The sequence below is a fragment of the Aspergillus foveolatus genome (genome assembly GCF_047715535.1).
Source record: "Aspergillus foveolatus strain CBS 279.81 unplaced genomic scaffold BDW70scaffold_14, whole genome shotgun sequence".
NCBI lineage: Eukaryota > Fungi > Ascomycota > Eurotiomycetes > Eurotiales > Aspergillaceae > Aspergillus > Aspergillus foveolatus.
Genome location: NW_027396078.1, coordinates 405,983 through 428,173, shown reverse-complemented (window position 1 = coordinate 428,173; position 22,191 = coordinate 405,983). Strand labels below are relative to the sequence as shown.

Here is a 22,191-nt window from a genome sequence, read left to right as displayed (position 1 = left end):
TAGGGAACGCTGACGCCTGGCAGATCTCTCCATACAGACCTCCTAAGTCCGCGGGTCTTGGCATCCACTGCTTCGTCATCTCTAATAGTTCCCCACTACAGCTACTTCGTATCAACTTGTCTACTGGACGATATTGCTCTCCTTCAGCCTGAAAAAGCGTTAACAAGATTCCATACTCAGCAGAGCCAGTCTAACACCAGATGTCTGGTCTGGAATAAAAACCACCAGTAAAATGCCAATGCAGAAAGATAGACCGTGATACCAGACCACGGAATCGCCTATGAACTCCGCGCGCCAACCAATGAAAGGATGATGAAACAAGAGGTGCTAGTTGAAATACGTGACTCTCGCCTTGAGCCTAATAATGCAAGTCCTAGGCAGCCGTCGAATTTAAGCCGTAACCCGTAGACGAGATATCCTCTCATACACCTTTACCTTGCTGTTTCACATACAGGAAACATGTAACCCGGTGATACGATGCTCGAGCCGTCGTACAGTTATCATTGGGCTTTTTCTAAGAGACAATTATCGGTAACCGGTAGTTTTGTCAGGTTGCTATTCTTGTTTTTCGAGCGATCCAACGCTGACGACCAGTCCATTGTTGAATGCTCTTCTGCATGATTCTGCCGTGTTTCGACTTCAGTGTCAACTTGAGCGAGATCTCTGGATTCCTTAGTAGCAAACGGGCGTTGCTCTGGAAGGTCCGAGGCTGGTGTGAAGTCCGCTGGGCTGTTGGGCGTCGAGTCATAAGGAGGCTCGACAACAAGCAGCTCATCAGACCGTTCCGCATCGACATCAAAGTCAAGGACAGTCTTCCGCCGCGAAGGAGGGAACTTCAGTGGTAACTGGTTTCGCCCGTTCCCATCCAATGACATTTCGTCCTGGAGACTGGTGGATGGCACAGGCTTACGCTTCGGTACTGAGACAGAATTTCGCTTGTTATTGACTTTCGCGGGCGTCGGCAGCGGAATACCTGGAGGAGGAAACGGATGCCCACGCCCAATTGGTTCTTCAGGGGTTCCTGCGGGTCGTGATAAGCCAACGCCCGAGTTTGTATGAGACTCCTTGCTTCCGAACATGTTCAATCCCCATTTCTTCGCTATTGAGGTCGCTGCACCTAGTGACAACGAGCTCTGAGACTTTTTATCCGAAGATATATGAGAAGCGGACGAGACTGCCGAGCTGTCTAGGGTAGAAGAACGACGCGTTTTATTGCTGTTCAAAGACGAGCTCGATCGACTAGCCGCGTCTCTCATGTCCAGAGCAGAATGAACTGCCTGAGTAGAAGACGGACTTTTGAACGGGTCACTGTTCGTTTCCCCTGAATCCCCCACAGAACTGGCGTTGAACGATTCACAGCTGGGGTGTACAACATCCGACAGGCTTTGATGATCGCTGGGAGGCGAACTACCAGGGGTTTTACTTGGCGTGACGAGCGGTGACCGGCGGGATATCTCGATCATCGAACTAGTAGCATTGCCCTTTTCGTCAGTTTTGAAGTCAGAGAGTATAGCGTCAACCGGACCATGATCAGCGGTCAGCACAGGATCTGCAGTATGCGAGAACGTCCGGGAACGAATTGCTCGCGGCGGCGAATTAGGAGTCTTTCCAACCGGCGAGGATAAGGCGGTCGATGAACCTTTGTCCAACTTTTCTGAGGCCTCTGACTTCTTGCGACGCGTGGCAGTGTTAATAGCAGATTCAGAAAGAGCTGGCGCACTCATAGTACGATCATCCGCTGGCTTCGATGCTTTGACCGTGCCACTGCTCTCTGACACTTGTGGTCGGGACCCTGACTCATCAGGTATTTCAACTGTTGAACCGGGCTCGGAAGAATTGCGCTGCCAGATACCACCACGGAATCGCTGCGCCATGGTATCCAGGAAAGGAACGTCATCCCAGAAAGGCAGGACAATGCTCTCTGCTACCATTTCTCGGATTTTGCTCTCGATGGTCCGCAATATGATACCGTAGGTTATTTGTTTCGAGCTGACAATAGGTTCAATATCCATGTCCATATTGGGCATTGACTCAAAAGAGATCCACGCTCGATTGCTCGGTGGAGGCTTGAGGCGTATCAACATATGACCCTCCAGCTTTTTGAGCACCACGGCTAGGACGATGTCAACCTCCCTTGCTTTGAACCGCTGTCCCAAGTCGATGCGTACAGTTGCGGTAATCTCCACCCGGAAGCTGCCCGTGTATTGAACGTCCGTTTCAACACAGCAATTGCCATCAACAGTAAGATCTTTTAGTCTTGGGTTTATGATGAAGGGGGCACCATTTCCCATATCGATACTTCGAAGGCCGATCTTGCTAATAAAATTCGGTTTGTTAACACGCGATATCTTTTTGATAATTTTGGTCCGGACAAAATCCTCCACCTCGGGCGTTCGGTACAGCGCAAGGAACATTCGACCCAGTACGGCATTGATCCACCGTGTCTGCAGCTGTTCTTCTGAAGAATGCAAGCGCTGGACTAGTGTGACTATATGCTTAACGTCGATGTCTTGATGCTTGGGCGGGCCTTTAGGAAAATGTACCATTTTTGATTGGTTCTGAAGCATGGCAAAATAGAAATCTTCCTTGTCGGACAAGTTCTCAGAAAAGAAGAAGAATGGAGGAGTTGGTCCCCCGAGGTCACCGAGCGAGTCGAGTCGTCGTGAAAGACTGATAGCATTTCGTTTCAACCATAATTCGCCCTCCGGTATCTCCCCTTCTCCGCCATATATGCTCACATCGTGGTGGGCAAGCGATATGACATATCTGACCTCCACTTGGTCCGCGTCGTCATAAAGCATCAGATGACCATGTCTGGAGTTCCTCCATCATCAGCCTTCATACCGCCAAAGGGCACCGGCGGCGGGTACCTACCGAAGCACAATGTAGAACATGTTACGTGTCCGTTTGCCGTTCCTTGCCATGTTCTTCGCTGGATCAATCGTTGGCGATTGCTTCCGGTCAAAGAGACTCCTATACATCGTTTGATAGACGCTTGGACTTTCCGGGCCAACTACCTCCCCTGCGGGAGTGGTCCGCTCTGGAGGCTTCCCATTGACACCACCCGGAACATATTCGCGACAGACCACAAAGTACCCTGCAGCGACATCTGTGTCATGAGTGCGATAGAATTCCTCCGCTAACTCATCTGTTCTGGATTTGAGACTGAATTGATCGTCATTAGGGCGGTGGATCGAGGTATCGGCGGAGTCGCTCACACGCTCGGACTGCGGGGAAGACGGCGGCAGGACGAGGTATGAATAGAGAAGAAATAGCGACAGGACCAGCGGGAGAAAGGTAAATCCGCCAAGGAGATAAACAAAGAGGAAGCTGTTGAAGAGACCCATTAGAAGCCCGTTCAATCAAACCCGTTTTAGCGAGGATTTCGCGACGACCATCGGCTGCCGCATTATGAGGTAAGGTGAGTGAATGATGGAACGAGAATGTGAAGGAAGATTTCAAGCTAGTTAGATGCTTAATAGTGACTGAATCAAAGACTTCAAAGCAGTAGTAGTCTAACCTCCCAGCACATACTGGATAAAAGGAAAGGTGGCTATGTCTGTCATCAATACCAGGGTAGTAGTAGCTAGATAGTCAATTAAAAGGCAGGTGTTATCTAGGCACGTGCATGTGCATGCCAGACCTGATAGTAACGGAGGTAAACTATAGTCCAATCACATGACCATACGCGGTATCCAATGTAAGTACAGGTCTGTTTCATATATATGGTATGAATACTTGATTAGCTGTCTTTTCCATTGAATATACAAGAATACAAGAAGAATTGGATCATAGAAACTTGTGACCCAGGGCAGGTTCCTAGAGAGCCCTAAGCTTGAGATTCTATAAGTATGCGCACCAGGGTCACTGGAGCTCGACACAACTTCCTATGACAACAGAGTTTCATTATTGTACCATTTGTCGTTGTTCACTACCTCTCTAACTCTTTCTTCTCGAACAAGGTGGCAGGCTCATACCATCGTTCAGTTCTGATAGTGTGTCCGGCTATGCATGGGCGTTAAATTTGAGTGTCAAACCAGCATCGTGAGCCGCCAGCAAGTACGTCTGTCTGCTGCGCGATGGATAATTGCTCGGCAAACGGTACTGCTGTAATATCTACTGATCGTATGGTGATGTGCGGGACCTGGATCTGAGGGGTTTGAAGCAGTTTCCTGCGCCTTGTACGTTCACTTGGTGGACTGATAGTTATCACCGGTGGTTGCTCGCAGCGTATGTCTCAGTGAAGTGAAATACCACGTCCCAGACTTTCTATTGAGAGAGATTAGGAGTATTGGAAAGTAGAGTCTAGAAAAAGTAAGACGTGGAATCCTATGTTTGCGAGACGTCCGTCACCATACCCCATGGCAATGGTTCTATTCTGAGTAACGAACAGGTCTGAGAGCGGTAGTTTGCAGGAAGCCATAAAATCCGTTAGCCTGCAAAAGTCGCCCAATTGCGATCTAAAGCTACCTGGAAGCTTGAGTCTATAGCCTACGCGTCTGCTGAAACTGCCGCTATCGGACCTGGTAAATGGCCCTCTAGCGTCCGGATCTCTAACCCGGTCTTGGTGTTCCCCAGCCTAATACTGCAGTCGCGGGGGCTTGAGACAGCTCTCTGCCCACCTTCTGAGAAAGCCACTGATCAAAATGAGTCTGAATTGCTTCAAATAATTGCAGTTCTGCGTTCCATGAATCGATCTGTGGTGAGGCATGCATCCATATTTGACTGCTCCTCAACTTCCTTTGAATAATGCTGTACACTGCCTGCTACCATGCTTACTTATCTCCATGTACTGTGTTTCATTGTTTGGCAGACTGCAGAGGTACTCCTTGAGGCCAATCTTAAGGCAGGCACTCCTCTGGTGAGAATCCATAATCTTCAAGAATAGGCAAACAGCGGCAGCAAAGATAAACAAATGAGTAGTAATGGCAACTAGCTTCTTGAGTCTGTTGTCTCTGAGCTATTTAGTTATTATGCATTAGTCCTTTCTGATTTCTGGCAATTCATGCTTCAATAAGTGTAATTTATTGTTGGTTAATGCCAATATTAGGGCTTCATGCCTGGTCTCAAGCTTTACTACTGAACATGAAAATTCCAACAAACTTATAGCAAACATTAACACAGCATTCAAGCAACATATCACCAAGTATCAAAGGAGATTTGGGTCAACTTTTATCTTACTTTTGCGAACTGGGAGGTAAGAGCAGGTGATGTTGTCAAAGGCTAGTTGCGTCCCCAGTACAAAGTGTGAATACGCAGATGCTTGGCAGCCCTACTTGCATTTTGGGCCCAGTATTAGGGCACGGGAACCTAACCATGATGAGCTCAAGAAATTAGGTTTATATCCCAAAAAAGTCAACAAAACCGAGTATCAGTAAGATGAAATGCCGTATACAATAAAGGTTGTACGAATCTGCGAACCCTGCCGGCGATGCCTTGAGAGCCCTAGAGCACAGCAACCTTACTCCTGATTGTCCAGGGGTACAAGGACACATCCGTAGCTCACTACTCCGGATCCAATGGTGGGCCAGGCAGGCGAATTTTCGAGAAACAGTGCATAAGGCCTTTGAATGCATCGTGCATGGCTGCAACCTCAGAGTAAGAACTCCCTGAATTTCAAACTGGCGTATAGATGGTTCCCCGGGTCCTGGATACAGACTCAAAGACGATTGGGCAGAGCGACCTTGGCCTGTGATTGAGAAAGTCGTACGGCAAGTGTGAGGGTGATGATGATGGCAGCCTGAACATACACTCTGTACAGCGCTGGCCGGGAATTATTCGCCATGAACGTACGTTCTATAAGGCTACGAGCGATTGTATCGACTAAATTGTAGATAGCTGCAAATTTAAGTACTTGGACAAGCCTCGGTGCGAATTGAAGCTGATTATACACTGGCAAGATAATGTAAAACGATGCTTCCGCGATCAATAACAAGGTCCAATAGAAGCTGGAGGGTTGTCCAGGAAGAGACTGAGGGATATCTCATTTCAAATTGGTTTCGAACTGTAAGCAGACTCGGTGATTGTTGCCCGTATCTAGTCGGTGGATGAGGGCCATTGGGCAACTCGAGTGCGACTTGCCATAGTTTTATTGGAAGTTTATCTTGCCCAGCAGTGATATGTATTCATTCCAGTCATAATGTTACTCAACAAATTCCGGCCACCAAAACCGAACCAGTCAGACACCAGATTAGACGGCGGGCTCAGAAAGCGTGAACAAGGTAACACCCCTCGTAACCCGTAACTTACCATTTGATACGAATATTTAGGCATACCTGAGTGAAGTCTGTTGAAATTGATAGGTCCAGGCTAGCGAGCTGCGCGGTTCTCGTAATGCCCTCGAAGATCGTCTACCTCTTTCTGCAGCCGCGACAGATCCGCCAGAATGTCCTTCGCGTTTGATGGATGCGGAACAAAATTCTCAGGCTGGTCCGCGCGTTGTTCTGAAGCAACGCTCGAACGCTTGTTATTATCGCTATTGTGGTTGGTCACGCGAGTGCGCCGGGGAGGAGGAGGGGGCGGTAGTTGATTTGTCAATGATGCTCGTTTTGATGTAGTCCAAGGATTCGGCTGAACGCCCAACCCTGATTTTTCGGATTCCTCTGAATAAGAAGCCGGTGCTAAGTTTTCTGCTTGCGGGCCAGGTTTTATATTCGCCTCTTCATGGACGAGTGGGTCATTCTTAGAGTCTTGACTTCGTAGTGAAGGGGCCAGTGATCGAGAACCAGGACTTGAGGGTATAGATGTGGTGTAATGGGGTGTAGAAAACTGGGAAGAGCTCGGTTTCGAGAGCGTCGACTTGGACCGTCTCATCTGGCCATGCCGTCGACTCAACGGCGGAGTGGGTGGTCGCTTGTGTTGGGATTGACTGCGTCTTAGACCATCGGCCGGTGACGCAGAGTGGCTCAACGCTATACCAAAATAGTCTGTATTCTCCTGCGACATTCGAGGAGAAGCCAGAGACCCCGGGGAAGAGCCATGGAAAGAAACCCGATTTGTAGCTCTGCTAGGCGTTATTTGCGACGCAGTCGATGCATTGTTCAGACTGGGGCTAATCAGCTTCCCATGGTGACTTTTCGGCGGAGGAGGTGGCACTCTATCCCGATTGTTAGCCGAACGAGTAGCAAGAGCATCTGGGTCTATGCTTGTTCCTAATGGAACTGGCCGAGCCGAGCTTCTAGCGTGTACATATGGCCGACGCTCATTGCCGCTGTTGTCACTGCTTGATTTCTCCAGCGAAACGGACGACAAGCTCGAGGCGATTGAGCTGGATATATCCGTGGCCCCCGGTAGTTCTCCAACTTCTGTGATATTCACATGAGAAGCAGCAGTTGTCGGGGGTTGTTCCTTATAAGCGCCGGCTGTGGTTGTTGAAGCCTGACTTGAAACAGAAGGTCGACTAACGCCGACTGTCTCTTGAGGATAAAGCGCTATTACCGGGTTCACTGGGGTTGCCGGCCGTTCAACGTCATCATCGCTCACGTCTGAGTCTTGACCGAAGGGATCCGAGTCGGAGTGATCATCCGAAGTCTCGGGGTCGTCGAGACCCCGCGCGTTGGCGGTTGGGAGAGGGACGCCCGCACTCGGGGGAGGAAAGTCCGCCTGCTCTGTAGCAACTACAGCATTTGAAGAACGGCTGAGAGACGTCGGGTCGGTCGCGGTTGACTGGAATGATATGGAAGGAGTGAAGTGAGACTGGTATTGATGAGCTGAATGATCTGCAAAAGTCAGCTTATTTCACGATGGTCTTGTAGGCTCCGTCGCAGATGACTCGGAAGCGGCGGAAAAGGAGCATCACCTCCTGATTTCTTACGGCGGAAAGGATTTGATCCAGACATCGCAGAGAGACGTGACAGCACCAATCATGAGAACAAAGGAAGATCAGGCGAGGGCAATGAAATAGGGAAAAGGGAGAGAAGAGGGGAAGAGAGTCGTTCGTCGAGCGTCAACAAAAGAGCCGCTGACCTTCCGTGCGGCTTCCGGCAGGAACAACGGCCGACAAAATTTACAGTGAGACTACATTCCTATAATTCTGATGCTCAGCGATCTGCCAGAACGCGGCCTCGAAATTCACAGAAAACAAATAGTCATAGGTATATGGTACAGAGAATAATAGCCAAAGAATAAAGATCCCCATATCTCCCATCCGAAAACACCGCCAAATACAAGACCACCGGATAGTTGCTCGTCACAGTATGCCTCTTTCATGGCCCAATGCCCGAAAAAAAAAAGGGTATCAGCTCGCCGAGTATGTAATAAGAAGACACAGAGGAAAGAGAAAGAGAGAAAGAGAGACTAAATCGACTTCAGGTAATTGTTCGGCCTCCGTACAGCGCACACCATGCTAGTATTTCACGAATAACAATTGTACGCAAACCATCAACTCTCCTTGTAGACATGCCATTCGTTCTCTGGCCCAAAAAATGCTTGGGCCAGGCTCTTCCCGCTGTTTGTTGGCTGGCTGAAAGCTACCTGTTCCTTCGGGATTTCCATCCCGTAAATGAAGTTGCTCACGACGCAATCAAGAAGATCCATCGCAATGCCCTTTCGACGTGAAGAGCCGGACGTCCAGATGCGTGAGATCCCCACGATCGCGGGATGGGTATCGTCGCGAACAGTGACGGCCGAGTCAGCACCGTCCGTCTGGATAGATGCCTTATCCACCGCGTGAGACTCCCAGATACGCTCAGTTAAACAGGCGCCGACACACCGGCTGTCCTTCATGTGCAAGAACACCTTGTACCTGTCCACCTTCTCCGACGCTCCGTTCTTGCGCAGATGTTTCGGTGGCTCCGTCTGGCTCCATAGGGTGTCATCCTCGATCACAGGAGAGGACAGCTCCTTGCTGATGACCTCCAGGACCTTTTTGGCCTGGTTCTTTGCTGTAGGTGACGATTTGCGATCCACTATCACCACATACCCTTCGTCAAAGCGAGTCGCCTCGTAAACCCATCGGGACGCGTTCGCCCGCATGAACGCTTTGCCTAGGTCTACCCCAGTCGAGTTCATGTCATGAAATTTCTTATGGAGCGACGCGTCCTCGCTGTTGGACGGCACATATTCCATCCCACAGGTCGCGCATGTTTTCCGTACCTCATTGCCCAAATCGAGCTGCATCTGCTTCAACGCCGGTTGTTGAGAAACCGGTGTTGCTGCTTTCTTCTTCGGAGGATCGAGAGATGCGCGTACGCTGTTGGAGTTCACTTCGGAGAGAGGAGACCCATTGGCCCCATCCTTGGGCGCCGAGTGCTTGCGCTTCAGGAAGGAGAACGTCGGTTTGCGGGTGTTCTGCGGCGGAGGAGACAAGCGTGGCGGAGGGGAGGAAGGAGGTGTTGACAAGTCAGTGTCCTGAGAACCATCGGAAAGTGCCAGAGAGTTTCGACGCGACGGACTCGACCGCACGTTCGCCGTGGACTCGCGGATGGCGTACTCAAGGCTCTTTTCAGCCGCGTCCGACTCGCAATCCGACAAAACGCGTCGTTTCTTGGCCGCTGGACGTTGGTCATCATCGTAGACGCGCCATGAAGACCGCCCGTATGTTTTCATCATGAGACCTCTGTGGAAAACTGTTAGAAGGGGGGAAACGCGACAGAGAGGGGCAATGAGTAAGTTTCGCACCGCTTGAATGAATTTGTTACAGTCCACGGCATCTCCTTTTTGTACTTCTCCCGAGCGACTGTTTCAAATCATGAGAGACCGGTGCGGGCAAACATGGATACCCAAAACCGAAATATTAGGAGTGCGAAGACAGGAGCCAGGCAGTGCTAATGTTATTATGCGCTGATGACGCCTGTGATGATTATTTTCCACGGACGGAAAGCTTCGGCGGCGACGGAAGTGATCGACGGAACGCGTGAAGGCAAACTAGCCTGATTCAGGTATATTGATAACTTACGTATGTGATGCCACTGGGAGTACCAGTTTTAGTATAAACTGCAAGGCGAAGGCGAGGGGAAGAGCAGAGAACGTAGAGAAGGAGAGATATTTATCCAGGCAGCCGTTACGACGATGATGATGCCTGTGGAACTGCTTTGATGACAGTCACTGGCGACTGGCCGCCAACAACGTCCCGACTTCGCCTCCTGAAATCATGGGCGACCAACCATCGCGCTCGCTTCTCCCTGCGTAAAGTATGTACCTCCAGCGCCCTGCTATGACTGGGTGGTCTTTCTCACTCTACGCTGTGCTGGCAGTTACATATTTTCTCCTCTTGTTATTTATTATTTATTCCCCTGCCTTGGTTGGCCCAGCCCTTGCCGCAATTTCGTCAATGATGCCTTATGGGGTCCCCCCTTTTGGTCCTCCTTCCGATCTTCAGTACTCTCGAAGCAAGGGCTATCAACAGCTGATTTTGGTCTTTCAGTCTTGAGTTGGACACTTAACTGTCGCCTAGCGCGAGCTTGGGCTGGCCTCCGCTACTCGTACACGGTGCCGGCCTGTTCAATTCTTACCCTATGAGTTTTAGGGTGTCTTCCAGATGCTCCCTGGATCATGTCTGTCGAGGCTTAGCTACACAAAATGTATACTATCTACTTGCTGTCCCCTGATGTCTCGAGTCGCGGTGATAACATCGCAGTGCTGAGACTCTTATTCGGTGCCACGAGACAAGCCGCCATGGAGGATTCTTTGTCCCAGCACGAGGATGTCCCAATGCATGCGCTTCGTTCATCCCAACATTCTTTGCCATCTGCTAGGAAAGTCATGTTGCTGTCGGCCGAATTGCTTTGAGGCCCCAGGCATGCTGCTTCTTCGTCTTTCTGCCCACCTACCGCATTCTTGCTTTTTCTGACATCATGGGTCCAAGACTGCGTCAATCGCTAATCCATGCAAGTACCCTGCCCGGATTGGAGAGGCGTCAAATCATTCCAGTACTCCGCCATAGCACTTGGCTACCCTGTGCGATCACCCTGTCAAATAGAAAACATGGATGACAAAGACATCCGCGCCCTAAGCGGCAGCAGGTGTACAACAAGGGCATAATCCCACATCTATCCTTTTTTTATATTGGGGCTAAAGTGTTCCTTGAAGCTAGCGTCCGCTGAACAGCGCTAATCAACACCATAGTTGGGGATATGGGACATTTCGCTCAATTCTTGATGCAGCGATAGGTTTGACATGCGAGATTGAGGTAGAATTTGTGAGCGCCCGAGGTGCACTGAAATGAAACATCAACGCAGGCGATCAGAATCAGGCCTATCGCCACCGAGTATGAACAGTGCGAAGCTCGGGGGCCCTCAATGGCTGGGGTATTCGAATCTGTGCTTCATTCTAGGTTGTACATCAAGTCATTCGAAGAGACCCCACATGTCGCATGTTACCCGCAGCCCTTGCTTATGCGACTTTAGGGGCGAGTTGAGGGCCACAAGCTAGCGAGCTAAGGAAGATGAACTTCACAGAGAAGACCTCTGTCTGTTGGGGGCCAAGCAGCCGTAGTCGGCAACCGAACACTCAAAATGGAAGTCTGAGTAAGACGACACGATTTGATCGGAAGCCAACGCCATGCTTTGTCAAAATAGCACAATTCGGCCGCTTCACTCCTCCGGTACGCGGAGAACAATCGAGTCCTGGAGGAGATAGACGACTGCGCTACTCACAAATCAGCCGCCGCATGCTTTGACGGGGCGGAGATAGCGCCAACCGGGCAACCTTGCACCCATCAGAACCCCAGATTCCGTCGTCATTGGTGAAACAAGATCAGCTCACGGAGGTGGGATTCAGAAACGAAGAACGATCGTACTCCGGGCGCCGCTAGATGGCGGCCAATGATCACATCGCTTGCAGAGCACTATAGTCCGTACTCCGTAGTGCTGACGGAAGATATAGACAGACTGCCGTGGACCGGGGTGGGCAGGGTCGAATCTAACCAAACGGCCCGCGAGGCGTGAGGGATTCCTAACCATGGAGTTTTTTCGACTTTGGGGGGTTTGATACGAAAGGAATGAGGACGAAAGGGGCTGATGAACTTGACAGCTGCTGGAAACTAAATGTGCAGACGATCGAGACAAAAAAAATTCTCCGCTAAGGACCCGAGTATACCGAGCCTCAGGTCTTTAGCAGAAACAGAGAGATAATCAGTATGCTCATCATTATTATCAACAATTACTCCGGATGCTGTGGCTTTGGGGTCTTTTCCTCTCCGGCAACGGTTGATTTCCAGATTTGGCGGGGACCCGTAAAAAACTCCATTCCGCCTTTCTGTCCCTCATTTTTTCAGACTCCGATGGGACTTCCTGCAACACACCTTGTTCTGTTTTGCATATACCAATCTTGCAGGCCTTGCGGTCCCCTCAGTTCTGAGAACGATTCTCCGAGCCTTGTATTATAAACCTCGCAGCCGCCAATTGTTCCAGCCAATTCTCCTGCCCTCCGCCGCATCTGTTCCACCTCCGATTCCCTTCAGCTTCGGCCTATTTTTCTCTTGCCTACCAGCATATTCGATTGTCGCCTCCATCGCTGATTAGTATATTATTCAAAAGTCCGAAGGCTATAATGTCGGAATCAGTTCAGGTTGCAGGAAAAAGAAAGCGTGCCAGTAGGTCCCATTGTCCAATAGAATCTTCCTTCTCGCTCTTCTCTACCATCGAATTTTTCCCCTCATCTCTGCCGCCTTTTCACCCTACTGGTTCCGACCGGTTATTCTTCCTCTCTCCATTCTCATCACCTTGTCATCGCTTCAGCTGGAGTTGACCCGGCGTCGAGCTACAAAAGAAGGCTCCGCCATCACTCCAGCATCCATTTCAGTGTGGTGGTTCTTCAACACCCGCCGAGCAATTTCCCTCTGCCATTTCCACCGCCACTTATCCCAGTAATTAGCCTGCTATGAGTGCTGACACGCCGGTACGGTCAGGGACGCAGTCCTGTCCTCCACCCGAATTGCCGCAACTTGTCGCTGAGCAACATGTTCCCATCGCTCCCAATGATAAGGAGACGCAGCGATTGATTGTGGTTCTGTCACACGCCAGCTTGGAGACATTTAAGGCTTCTCACGGTGGACGCAATGGTACTGCTCGCGACGAGAAATACTCTTTGCTCAACAGCGATGAACATATTGGCGTCATGCGCAAAATGAACCGGGACATCAGCGAGGCGCGTCCCGACATCACCCATCAGGTCGGACCATCTTATCTCTAGCGAAGACATTTCGATAACACTTGATCGCTGACCATCCTCGTCTGATACAGTGTCTTCTCACTCTTCTTGACTCTCCCGTCAACAAAGCTGGCAAGCTGCAAATCTACATTCACACTGCGAAAGGCGTTTTAATTGAGGTCAACCCCTCGGTTCGCATTCCTCGGACTTTCAAGCGCTTCGCCGGTCTTATGGTTCAGCTTTTGCATCGACTCTCTATACGTTCCACTAACTCGCAAGAGAAGCTACTCAAAGTCATCAAGAACCCGATTACCGATCATTTGCCTCCAAACTGCCGCAAGGTGACGCTCAGTTACGAAGCCCCGGTTGTGCGAGTCAAGGATTACATCGAGTCTCTCGGCCCCAAAGAGAGCATCTGTATATTTGTTGGAGCTATGGCCAAGGGCCAGGATGACTTTGCGGATTCGTTCAAGGATGACACCATTAGTATCAGCAACTACAGTTTAAGTGCGAGCGTCGCATGCAGCAAGTTCTGTCATGCCGCAGAGGAAGTTTGGGATATCCTATGAACGAAATTGTCATTCCACTCCCATTTTGCAAATTTCCCGAACTTGACGACGTGACGAATCTCCTTGCGGACATACATCTAAACCTGTCAAAACATGGCAAACACCGCATGTTGGAATTGACCTTTCTGGCCCTCGCGCCACCCTTCCTACGTACCTGTGGACTTCTCCATCTGACAAATTGGATCTACTGTCGGTTTCCTGTTTTGCCTTACCTCCTGTTTCTGGATCTGTGAAGGTTATGTCCGGTCCGTGGCACCAACAACTCCAAGAGTCCGGGTTCCAGATTACAGCCTTATGCTTCCTGTATTATGCGCTCTTCCGACGGTATAGTTGTTGACAAGTGACAAAAGGATTGTCAAGGCCCTGGCGGATTCCGCTGTACTTGATTTGTGGGCTACGCCGTGTCTGCGGCATGCCTATAAACACAGCTGCACACGATCATGCCCTTGGAGCCGGACATCCTACCATATGCGAGGAATTCGCTGTGGTGGCATGACATATCACAGTCTACTTCTCGGCCGGCCATCGGATTAGATATATAGATAAATAATGATGTGAGCCTCTAGGCCTCCAGGTAGAGACGAAAGAGTGTCCCACGTTGCGTGTTCCGTGTTTTGCGTTCCGTGTTTGGTAATTCCAGGCGAAGACCTCGAGTTTGGGCGATTATGCCTCAGGTTGTCTTAGCATAATCTTTCTTTCTCTCTGTTCAAGACATGAACAGACAAGATCGGGCTCAACTCACCAGCTCTGAACTTATGACTCACTCAATAGTCGCCGTTATACCTCTTTAACCTCGGGAATATACCACTCATGCAGAATTAAGTACGAATTGGTGGCTCCAATAACCAAGGACGGGTATTCTCTTCCTACGACGTGGCAAGCGGCCATCGCCCCCTCGAAGCTCCATGAGTTTGTGGATCTCCCGCTCCATTCGGGGCGCCAAAGGGGTCCGTCCATACGTTGTCTCCATTAAGTATTTTGCACTATATCATCATGGATCTCGGATGATGGATAGCGCTGTCGATCCCAAGCGTTTAACGGCGGAAAAGAGACTACGGGTAAGTTCAACAGCAGATGCCAACTTGACCCGGGACGCCCCGAAAATTGCCTCTCACATTAGGAATGACTGCTGACGACGCGTGATTTGTCTTGTTCAGAACAATTTTGGTCCATCTGTCAAGGCTCTAGAATTCATGGTGTGGATATCACCGAGCGGTCAGACAGCACCAGCGGCGACTAGCAGGCTAGCAGCAGCAGAAGTGCCCAAAGCAGGAACGCGAGGCCATTGTCAGACGGTCAGAGGGGCCGTTTAGTGGTTCCCGGTACTCGTGCTCTACTGTTCTTCGACCGTTCCTCTCGTCTATTTGCTGTTCCAACATGATTGGTGACTGTGACGAACACGGCGGCCAATGAAACCAGTTTGGCTACATCCAGCCAGTTGATAGGTTGTGCGTGGGGTGACCCCTCCTGGTACTGCTCCATGAGGCATGAAGGCATGGTCATGGACAGGAAGGTTACTGCACAGCATGTACTCTGTACGGATGAGCTACTACGGTGGCTGCAGTTCAGTGTCACGCTTCAGGCTTGGAAAACTTCAGTCAGACTCACATTACCAACCAATCTCTGTCTTTTACCCTGTTCTTAATCGGTCGCCTCACCAGCTTGACTTCATTGTTGTTGCTTGGCTTCGGTCTTGCATGGTATCCACCCATTCTTCCCTCATTGACAGGGCCGCCTCGACTACAAGGTCCCGTTCAGGCTTCTCCACGATGACCTGGCCGTGACCGTAATGCTGTTCAACCCCTCATGGCTAACTTCACCGATAGGTGCATCGTGGGTCTTGCTCAATTTCAGTGATTCCGATAGGAGCCCTGGGCTGCTGCTGAGACATGCACTCCTGCCTGCAATATCAAGGCTCCCTGGTCTCTCACGAGGCCGGTTACGAGATATCGCCCCAAAGCTTCTGGTTGGATGGCATGGGCATGCTTTGGGAGTAACTCCAATACTTAGGGTACTTAGGGAGCTTTATCCTGTTCTTTATCAGCCCGCTTCTTCCTGACCCTCCGTCTGTGTTCGTCTGCTTCACTTCCAATTACTTGGACCGGTTCATCATACTTCTTTGTTGCTCGTCTTCTGCGCTATAATCAGCACTTAGCAGCCAGGTCTGAGTACACATCAAGTCCCTGTCATACCACCGCCGCTCCTCTTAGACAAATCCCGCTGTAGTTTTGACTCAGCGAGATAGTCCATCCGGCGAAGACATGCCTCTTTCTCATTTAACCTTGACCGTTTCCCACCTCCCTACCTCCACATCTTTTTTTCTCTCCTGCCTACAGCCCCTCGGATATAAATTCATTGGTCGCCATGACGACTACATTGGATTTGGGCAAGACTCCAACGAGCCCGCGGACTTCTGGATAACCGAGCAAAAGCCAGGGTGGGTGGCCTCTATACGCAGACGCCCGACTCGCAGCTATATCTCTAATTATCTTACAGATGCCCCGCCGGCGCCGCTCATGTTGCGTTCCCCGCACCCTCAAAGGATGCTGTCAACTCGTTTTTCATCTGTGCGCTCAAGGCAGGAGGGAAACTCCATGGAGAGCCCAAGACTCGCGACTCTCAGTCAGGCTACTTTAGCGCTGCTGTCATGGATATGGATGGAAATAGCATTGAGGCTGTATACCGTCCCGACACAGACATGAGGAGCAACAGCGGCAGCACCGTTAGCGGCAGTACCGTGGCCAGATCAGCCGTGAGCAAACCTGCTCTTGCACTGCTCGAGAATGGCTCTGTCGTATCGAAAGCCAGCAGTGTCAAGTCTAATGCCAAATCTCATGTATCCAGGGCATTAACTGCCGTGGATCGACCAGCTCCCTCAGAGCGAGTTCCCTCAGAACGCGGTGGGTCAGTGGTCTCGTCTCGGGAAATTCAACAAGCGCCTCCTCAAACCTATGTTGTTCACACACACACAACGCAGAAGAGTGATGACAGTAAGGCCGCTAAGACGATTGTCGGTACGCTCATTGGCGCTGCTGCCGGCGCTGCCATTGCCTACGCCATGTCTAAGGGCGATTCCGAACAAAGCCCGGCAACAAGTTCTCTATCACCATCGCAGTTCATGCCTCAAGAGTTTCGACAACTTTCTTCACATGAACCTTCGCCAGCCCAATCACAATTCCAGGACTATCAGGGCTACCGAGCCATTGAGGCACCTCCTCCGCGAAGCGTTTATTCTACCGCAGAATCTCGACCTGCGCTAACCCGAAGTGTGACGTCCAAGAACCCATGGGCGAGCACAGTTTACGAAGGCACAGAGTTTGGCACCAGAGGTCCAAAGGGAAGCGTATACTACGATGAAGGGGGCCGCCGCGCCTCGGAAGGGAGCATCTACAACCAGAGCGAAATGCCCCTCAGAGCCATCGAATACCCGCCCGCATCTGAATCCCAACAGTATCCTGCCGATGTAAGCACATTGATCAGTTCCTTCCGCGAAAAATCGCGCATCTCGGAGAAAGGAAGTGTCTATTCTACCTCGACTATCAAAGCATCCAAATCTCATCATTCCCACACACAAAGCTCCCACCACTCCATTTCAAAGTCCCATACCGGAAGCACGGCTTCTTCAACACGAACAGCCCGCCAAATTCCTCTCCCTGAAGGCTCAACGGTCTCGTATTCATCTTACCGCAGCGCCACTAAATCTACGCCTGCCTACGATGACGTGGATGTCGAAACCCATGTCACGCCTGACGACTCGATTAGCCAGGTTGGCGACTCATCTAGGCGCTCCTCGTATTCACACCGATCTCATCATTCTCATAAGTCGCATGCCTCTAAACGCTCGAGCAAATTTGATGAACCCGTCAGACCGAGTGACAGCGTCAGCCAGGTTTCGAGTCATGCTTCCAGACGCACCGCCAAGGCCGGAGGGAGTGTTGCAGGCGGCGGTTCAATCGCTGGTTCAAAGATCAGCTCCAGTCGGAGAGCAAGTCAGGTTGCGTAGATCGCCCTTTGCCTGGGTTTCTCTTACCGTCTAGCATCATTATTTTCGTCTGATTTTCCCCTCATTGAACTTCCATATTATAATCACTGTTAATTTCAAGCTCACTTGCCTATACAGCTGTTGTCCCAAAACATAGAAACCTTCTACTCTGCATGTTGCTTGTCACATCGCATTTGTTGCTTCCGTCTACTAGGATGCGTCTTAACTTTTATTATTTCGGCAAGCATCTGTTGCATTATATAGACGAAATATATGTCTCAATATTCATCAAGCGAAAATACCATCATCACCTAACAATGACTGGATTTGACAATTCCTCTTAATGGAAATTCACCCACGAGCTGTGCTAGAGTAAGCATTTAACGCAATGGCCTTGCATTAAGAATGGTCGTGAAATTCAAGTGGATTTTTATACAACTGATCAGAAGTGAATTGAGTTGTGCCATAAGTGCCTAACTAACTAGCTATCTGGTACATTTGCCTTGCTCGAGCACTCCTGCCCATTGTCCAGCCTACTTGCGAGTAAGCCTGCACAACTGCACCAACGACTCTTGCGACCACGACCCAAAGAATATGGCCATGCTTGGGTTAGATTGCGAATCACAAAACATTGTCTGACTCCATTCAGTGAAACAAAATGCCATGAATGCAGAGAGTTAATCGTAATGATCATTGAATATGACATTTCCCGCCAAAAGAAGCCCGAAACAACTAGGAATAAAGTTGAAGCACACGCAAATGGTTTGCAGGAAAACAACGAAGAGATCTACGATCACGGTACGCCAGGCTTCCAGTATATTGTCACAAAGCGAATGGAGACGCAGAGAGCTTGAGAAGACCAAGGTGGCCGTGGAGCTTGATAGGCGGAGATCAGATGGCGTATTTGCGAGTCCATTCACGTGCGGTGGCTTCATATCGGGGACGGTCAGTCTTGTACACATGAGCAATCTCAGGCACCAGAGGGTCATCCGGGTTGGGATCTGTGAGCATGGAGCATATCGAGAGCAGCACTGCGAAGCATTTTAGTTTTGGTCGACAATTGCAGTGGAACAAGGTGTGATGACGGACCTTTAGAGATTGTCAAGGCTGGACTCCACTGGTCTCGGAGAATGTCAAGGCAGATACTGCCGTTGGAGTTGATGTTCGGATGGTAGATCCGAGTGTTGAAGTTGACCTTTGGTGGCTTGAAGGGATAGTCGGTAGGGAAGTGAATCGTTAGGAAAAACACGCCACCCGAGTATGGGGAGTCGCCCTGTGAAAGACAATCCGTCAGCGACTAGCCCTGAAGAGAAAGTTGCAAGGCCCGCGAATTGCTCGCTCGGAAAGGCAGACAGGCCCTACAACAGCCATCGTTCAAAAGTGAGGCGGTGACTTACAGGACCCATGATCGTTGCTTGCCAATGGAACTGTTCATTTGGATAAAATGTTAGTCTATCAATAAAATCGTAGGAAGAGATCCGCCGCAGTTGGCGAACGGCGAAAAGAGCAGTCAATGCAAGTCATACCAGGTCTTCTCCAGCGGGGCCGGCGGAGCAAGAGGATGGAGGATCACTAGATTTGAAGGCGCATATTAGCATCAAGAGGTAATACAGGAGCTGCCAAACGGCTTTTGTTGAAAATGGCATTCTCTTCGGCGGGGCATATTGGCGCCCCCGCGGTATGGTGGGGTGGGACAATCAGAAAGAGATATAATAGCTTACCGGCCGAGATCAGTGAGTTCCTTGTTAATTCTCTTGAGAGCCATTTTGAGGAAATCTAAGGAGGTAGAAAAAGAGATAGAAAAGAAAAGACTTATATCAGCCGATCGACGGTTGAAAAATGAGCGGTGTTACCGAAGTTGAGAGGATATCTGTAGTCACGAGCCCAGTCAGCGACGGTAGAAAGAAAGACGGCGAATAGAAAAAAGGAAAGTTGACTGAAACGGCTAGAAGAGCGAAGGAAAGATAAACAGGAGGTGAAATAGAGGAAGCACAAGGTAGGTGGTGGTATACTCACAGGATGAGGATTACGTCGGGAGGCTGGAGGAGGGGAAAGAGAGAAAGAGAAGAAGACTGAAAGGAGAGGAAGCGGGAAGGCGGGACTGATTACCAAAATTACACTAAAGGATACAGTAACCGTCATCATTCAGGTGACGGCGACAGAATGGGGGACATTGGGCACCGTGTACCGTTTGGGTACTGTAAGATACACCAGCCACATACGCCACACCCCGCCTGGCCCGTAATCTTGGTAGGAAACTACTCAGTATACTACCCGCCCAACACGACATGGGATAAGCAGAGCTGCAGTATAGGACCACTAGTTGCCATAATTTAGGTTACTAGAATTGCGTGCGATTATGTGCCGTTCGACTGACCCGTTGTCATCGCATAGCCACCCGCCAGTTGCCGACTGGTTCTCGGAGAAGTCTGTGTCAGTTTAAAATACATCCTCAGCGCCTGTAATTTCATTGGCTGTAAGGCATTGCCAAGGACTACTGAGGCTGACAACGAACGCCCGACACTGGTTCGCACACTATATATATATTTTATATTACGCAGCTGCGAAGTCCTAGCAGCTAAAGTATTCATACAGAAGGCTGCCTCTAGTCCTACCCACAAGCCTTGTCTTACCGCCCTGCTCACCCTGTTACTCCATATACTGCAAAACGTACTGCTACTACTAGTGGCGCATATTATATGATTCTGTCGCTACCACGAAGCGAATGAGTTCCATGCCGTTGACGTGCTATGTACAAATAAGGGTGCTATTAGATACGGATAATACAGATGTGAGTGTAAACAACTATTCAAGGATTGCTATCCTGTATCCTATAACTACACAAACGCCTGAACCCCAGTAATAGCGCGACCAAGGATTAAGGCTAACTTGAGATCAGTATCGCTGAACAGTGAAAAGTAGAAGAGCACTTACCATGAATATCGCTCTGTCCTTCGTATGTTTGCACCACAAATAAGTTCGCCACATGGCGAGCAATATGGTACTCGTCGCTTGCGGCATTTCCACCGAAAACTTCCTGCAGTCTGTTTAAGGAAGCGGGTTAGCTCATTTTTTTATCATAGAAGACTACCGCGGCTGGTAGGATCTTGGAAACACCCACGTTCGAGAGTTAGCCAGCGCCCGGTCACAGTTTTGCCTCTTGACTAATGAAATCATTTCGGGAGTGCATTTCCCAGCGTCCTTCAGTCTGGCAACCTGGGTTGCGGCCAAGGTGCCGTACGTAGCGTCTGTGACTGCATCTGCCAGCTTCTTCTGGATTAGCTGGTACTTGGCCAGAGGGTTCCCCTTGAACTGCTTCCTCTCCAAGGCATAGGTCCGGGCACGGTCGATGCAATCCTCCAAAGCGCCCATGGCCCCAAAAGCAATACCCAGACGAGCACTGTTAAGGCAGGTAAAAGGTCCGGTGAGTCCCTCAACATCAGGAAACATGTTCTCCACGGGCACGGGGCAATCGTCCAGCTGAATCATGCCGGTAATGGATGCACGGAGCGCGGACTTGTTCTTGAGGGCTGGTGTCTCTAGCGTTCCTGGAGGACACTTGCTGCGCTCCACTACGAATCCCCGGATCTTGCCAGTGCTTTGTAACTTGGCCCAAACAATCAAAATGTCAGAGATAGGCGAGTTGGTGATCCAGGTCTTGCTGCCGGAGAGCAGATAAACACCCTTCTTGGTAGGGTGCTCACGCGCAATAGTTTCCATTGACCCTGGGTCAGAACCGTGGTTGGGCTCAGTCAGACCAAAGCAGCCTGCTCGCTTGCCCTTCGCCAACTCTGGGAGAAGTCTATCCTTGAGCTCCTGGGTACCGAACTCATGAATCGCGGTCATGGCCAAAGAGCTCTGCACAGACATGCCCGATCTGTATCCCGAGTCCACGCGCTCAACTTCCTTCGTGATCAACCCAGACGCAACCGTGCTCACCCCTGCACAACCATACCCCTCAATGCTGGCACCCAGGAGGCCAAGCTCACCCATCTCCTCAAGAATCTTTCGGTCATAGTTTTCGTTTCGATAGGCGTCTAGTAGACAATCAAAGGAGTCAGCAAGGAGCTTCTGTGGGAATCTGGAGACTGCCAGATTATAGAAATGCCGCATGACTTGCAGCGGACCACTTACCAAGAATCCGTGGTTGTAATCGTTCCTGACAGTATTGCCTTGCTGTTTCCTGAATAGCCAGTTCATCCTCCGTGTAGAGCTCCGACGCAAGGAGGGGGTCCTCCCACTTAAAGGCTGTAGCATAGCCGCGCGAAGCTGCGGGGATCTTGCTCAGTCGACCTGCGGAGCGCGAGGCCGTACGGAAAAGGGAAGAAGGGTTCATCGTGGAGGTCGAATGAGGACGACTGGTCTTTGTAAAGACAATTGGGCTACAACACTGTCAGAGGACCCTAACAAGACTGGCACAAGAAAATGTTCAAGGAGAATGCTGCGTGGGGAAGTCTTGAGAGGCAAACCTCGGCAACTTTGAATCCGCTCGGAAGAGCTTCTCTCTGGTCAACAGTAGAGCCTGAAAAGATGAATTTGTCGAATGAAGGC

The 22,191-nt window shown here is 50.2% G+C and overlaps 7 protein-coding genes across 7 annotated transcripts; 3 read left to right on the top strand and 4 right to left on the bottom strand.

Annotated features, from left to right (window-relative positions):
• Positions 1-142: 142 nt before the first annotated feature.
• On the bottom strand, positions 143-3,564 carry BDW70DRAFT_133175 (uncharacterized protein). The gene is made up of 2 exons (XM_073736279.1): positions 2,875-3,564; positions 143-2,814 (listed from the first exon to the last, which is right to left on the bottom strand). The coding sequence occupies exons 1-2, from the start codon at positions 3,345-3,347 to the stop codon at positions 501-503; spliced, it is 2,787 nt and encodes a 928-aa protein (XP_073597695.1). The 5' UTR covers positions 3,348-3,564; the 3' UTR covers positions 143-500.
• A 2,255-nt stretch (positions 3,565-5,819) lies between these two features.
• BDW70DRAFT_133174 (uncharacterized protein) lies at positions 5,820-7,887 on the bottom strand. The gene is made up of 2 exons (XM_073736278.1): positions 7,799-7,887; positions 5,820-7,718 (listed from the first exon to the last, which is right to left on the bottom strand). Exons 1-2 carry the CDS (start codon positions 7,836-7,838, stop codon positions 6,310-6,312), a joined length of 1,449 nt encoding a protein of 482 aa, XP_073597694.1. The 5' UTR covers positions 7,839-7,887; the 3' UTR covers positions 5,820-6,309.
• A 152-nt stretch (positions 7,888-8,039) lies between these two features.
• Positions 8,040-10,118, bottom strand: BDW70DRAFT_133172 (ESCO family N-acetyltransferase). The gene is made up of 2 exons (XM_073736277.1): positions 9,619-10,118; positions 8,040-9,556 (listed from the first exon to the last, which is right to left on the bottom strand). The coding sequence occupies exons 1-2, from the start codon at positions 9,648-9,650 to the stop codon at positions 8,380-8,382; spliced, it is 1,209 nt and encodes a 402-aa protein (XP_073597693.1). The 5' UTR covers positions 9,651-10,118; the 3' UTR covers positions 8,040-8,379.
• Positions 10,011-10,449, top strand: BDW70DRAFT_23625 (uncharacterized protein). Its single transcript, XM_073743568.1, has one exon. It carries the CDS (start codon positions 10,133-10,135, stop codon positions 10,367-10,369), a length of 237 nt encoding a protein of 78 aa, XP_073597692.1. The 5' UTR covers positions 10,011-10,132; the 3' UTR covers positions 10,370-10,449.
• Positions 10,450-12,222: 1,773 nt separating this feature from the next.
• Positions 12,223-14,243, top strand: BDW70DRAFT_133168 (18S rRNA pseudouridine methyltransferase). Its single transcript, XM_073736276.1, has 3 exons — positions 12,223-12,532; positions 12,848-13,110; positions 13,182-14,243. The coding sequence occupies exons 1-3, from the start codon at positions 12,490-12,492 to the stop codon at positions 13,656-13,658; spliced, it is 783 nt and encodes a 260-aa protein (XP_073597691.1). The 5' UTR covers positions 12,223-12,489; the 3' UTR covers positions 13,659-14,243.
• Positions 14,244-15,919: 1,676 nt separating this feature from the next.
• BDW70DRAFT_149069 (VOC family protein) lies at positions 15,920-17,661 on the top strand (the record flags this gene model as incomplete). Its single annotated transcript, XM_073738954.1, has 2 exons — positions 15,920-16,095; positions 16,155-17,661. The coding sequence occupies 2 exons, from the start codon at positions 15,920-15,922 to the stop codon at positions 17,659-17,661; spliced, it is 1,683 nt and encodes a 560-aa protein (XP_073597690.1).
• Positions 17,662-18,531: 870 nt separating this feature from the next.
• BDW70DRAFT_149068 (putative glutaryl-CoA dehydrogenase) lies at positions 18,532-21,976 on the bottom strand (the record flags this gene model as incomplete). Its single annotated transcript, XM_073738953.1, has 8 exons — positions 18,532-18,671; positions 18,730-18,913; positions 19,038-19,067; positions 19,167-19,212; positions 20,482-20,524; positions 20,575-20,684; positions 20,762-21,677; positions 21,775-21,976. 8 exons carry the CDS (start codon positions 21,974-21,976, stop codon positions 18,532-18,534), a joined length of 1,671 nt encoding a protein of 556 aa, XP_073597689.1.
• Positions 21,977-22,191: the final 215 nt, after the last annotated feature.

Coding starts and splice junctions, on each gene's coding strand:
- BDW70DRAFT_133175 (XM_073736279.1), bottom strand. CDS start 3,347: ATGGGTCTCTTCAACAGCTTCCTCTTTGTTTATCTCCTTGGCGGATTT. Junction 2,815..2,874: donor ATGTTCTACATTGTGCTTCG/GTAGGTACCCGC, acceptor GAGGAACTCCAG/ACATGGTCATCTGATGCTTT.
- BDW70DRAFT_133174 (XM_073736278.1), bottom strand. CDS start 7,838: ATGTCTGGATCAAATCCTTTCCGCCGTAAGAAATCAGGAG. Junction 7,719..7,798: donor CCGCCGTAAGAAATCAGGAG/GTGATGCTCCTT, acceptor TGACTTTTGCAG/ATCATTCAGCTCATCAATAC.
- BDW70DRAFT_133172 (XM_073736277.1), bottom strand. CDS start 9,650: ATGCCGTGGACTGTAACAAATTCATTCAAGCG. Junction 9,557..9,618: donor GTAACAAATTCATTCAAGCG/GTGCGAAACTTA, acceptor AGTTTTCCACAG/AGGTCTCATGATGAAAACAT.
- BDW70DRAFT_23625 (XM_073743568.1), top strand. CDS start 10,133: ATGTACCTCCAGCGCCCTGCTATGACTGGGTGGTCTTTCTCACTCTAC.
- BDW70DRAFT_133168 (XM_073736276.1), top strand. CDS start 12,490: ATGTCGGAATCAGTTCAGGTTGCAGGAAAAAGAAAGCGTGCCA. Junction 12,533..12,847: donor AGGAAAAAGAAAGCGTGCCA/GTAGGTCCCATT, acceptor CGGTACGGTCAG/GGACGCAGTCCTGTCCTCCA. Junction 13,111..13,181: donor GTCCCGACATCACCCATCAG/GTCGGACCATCT, acceptor CGTCTGATACAG/TGTCTTCTCACTCTTCTTGA.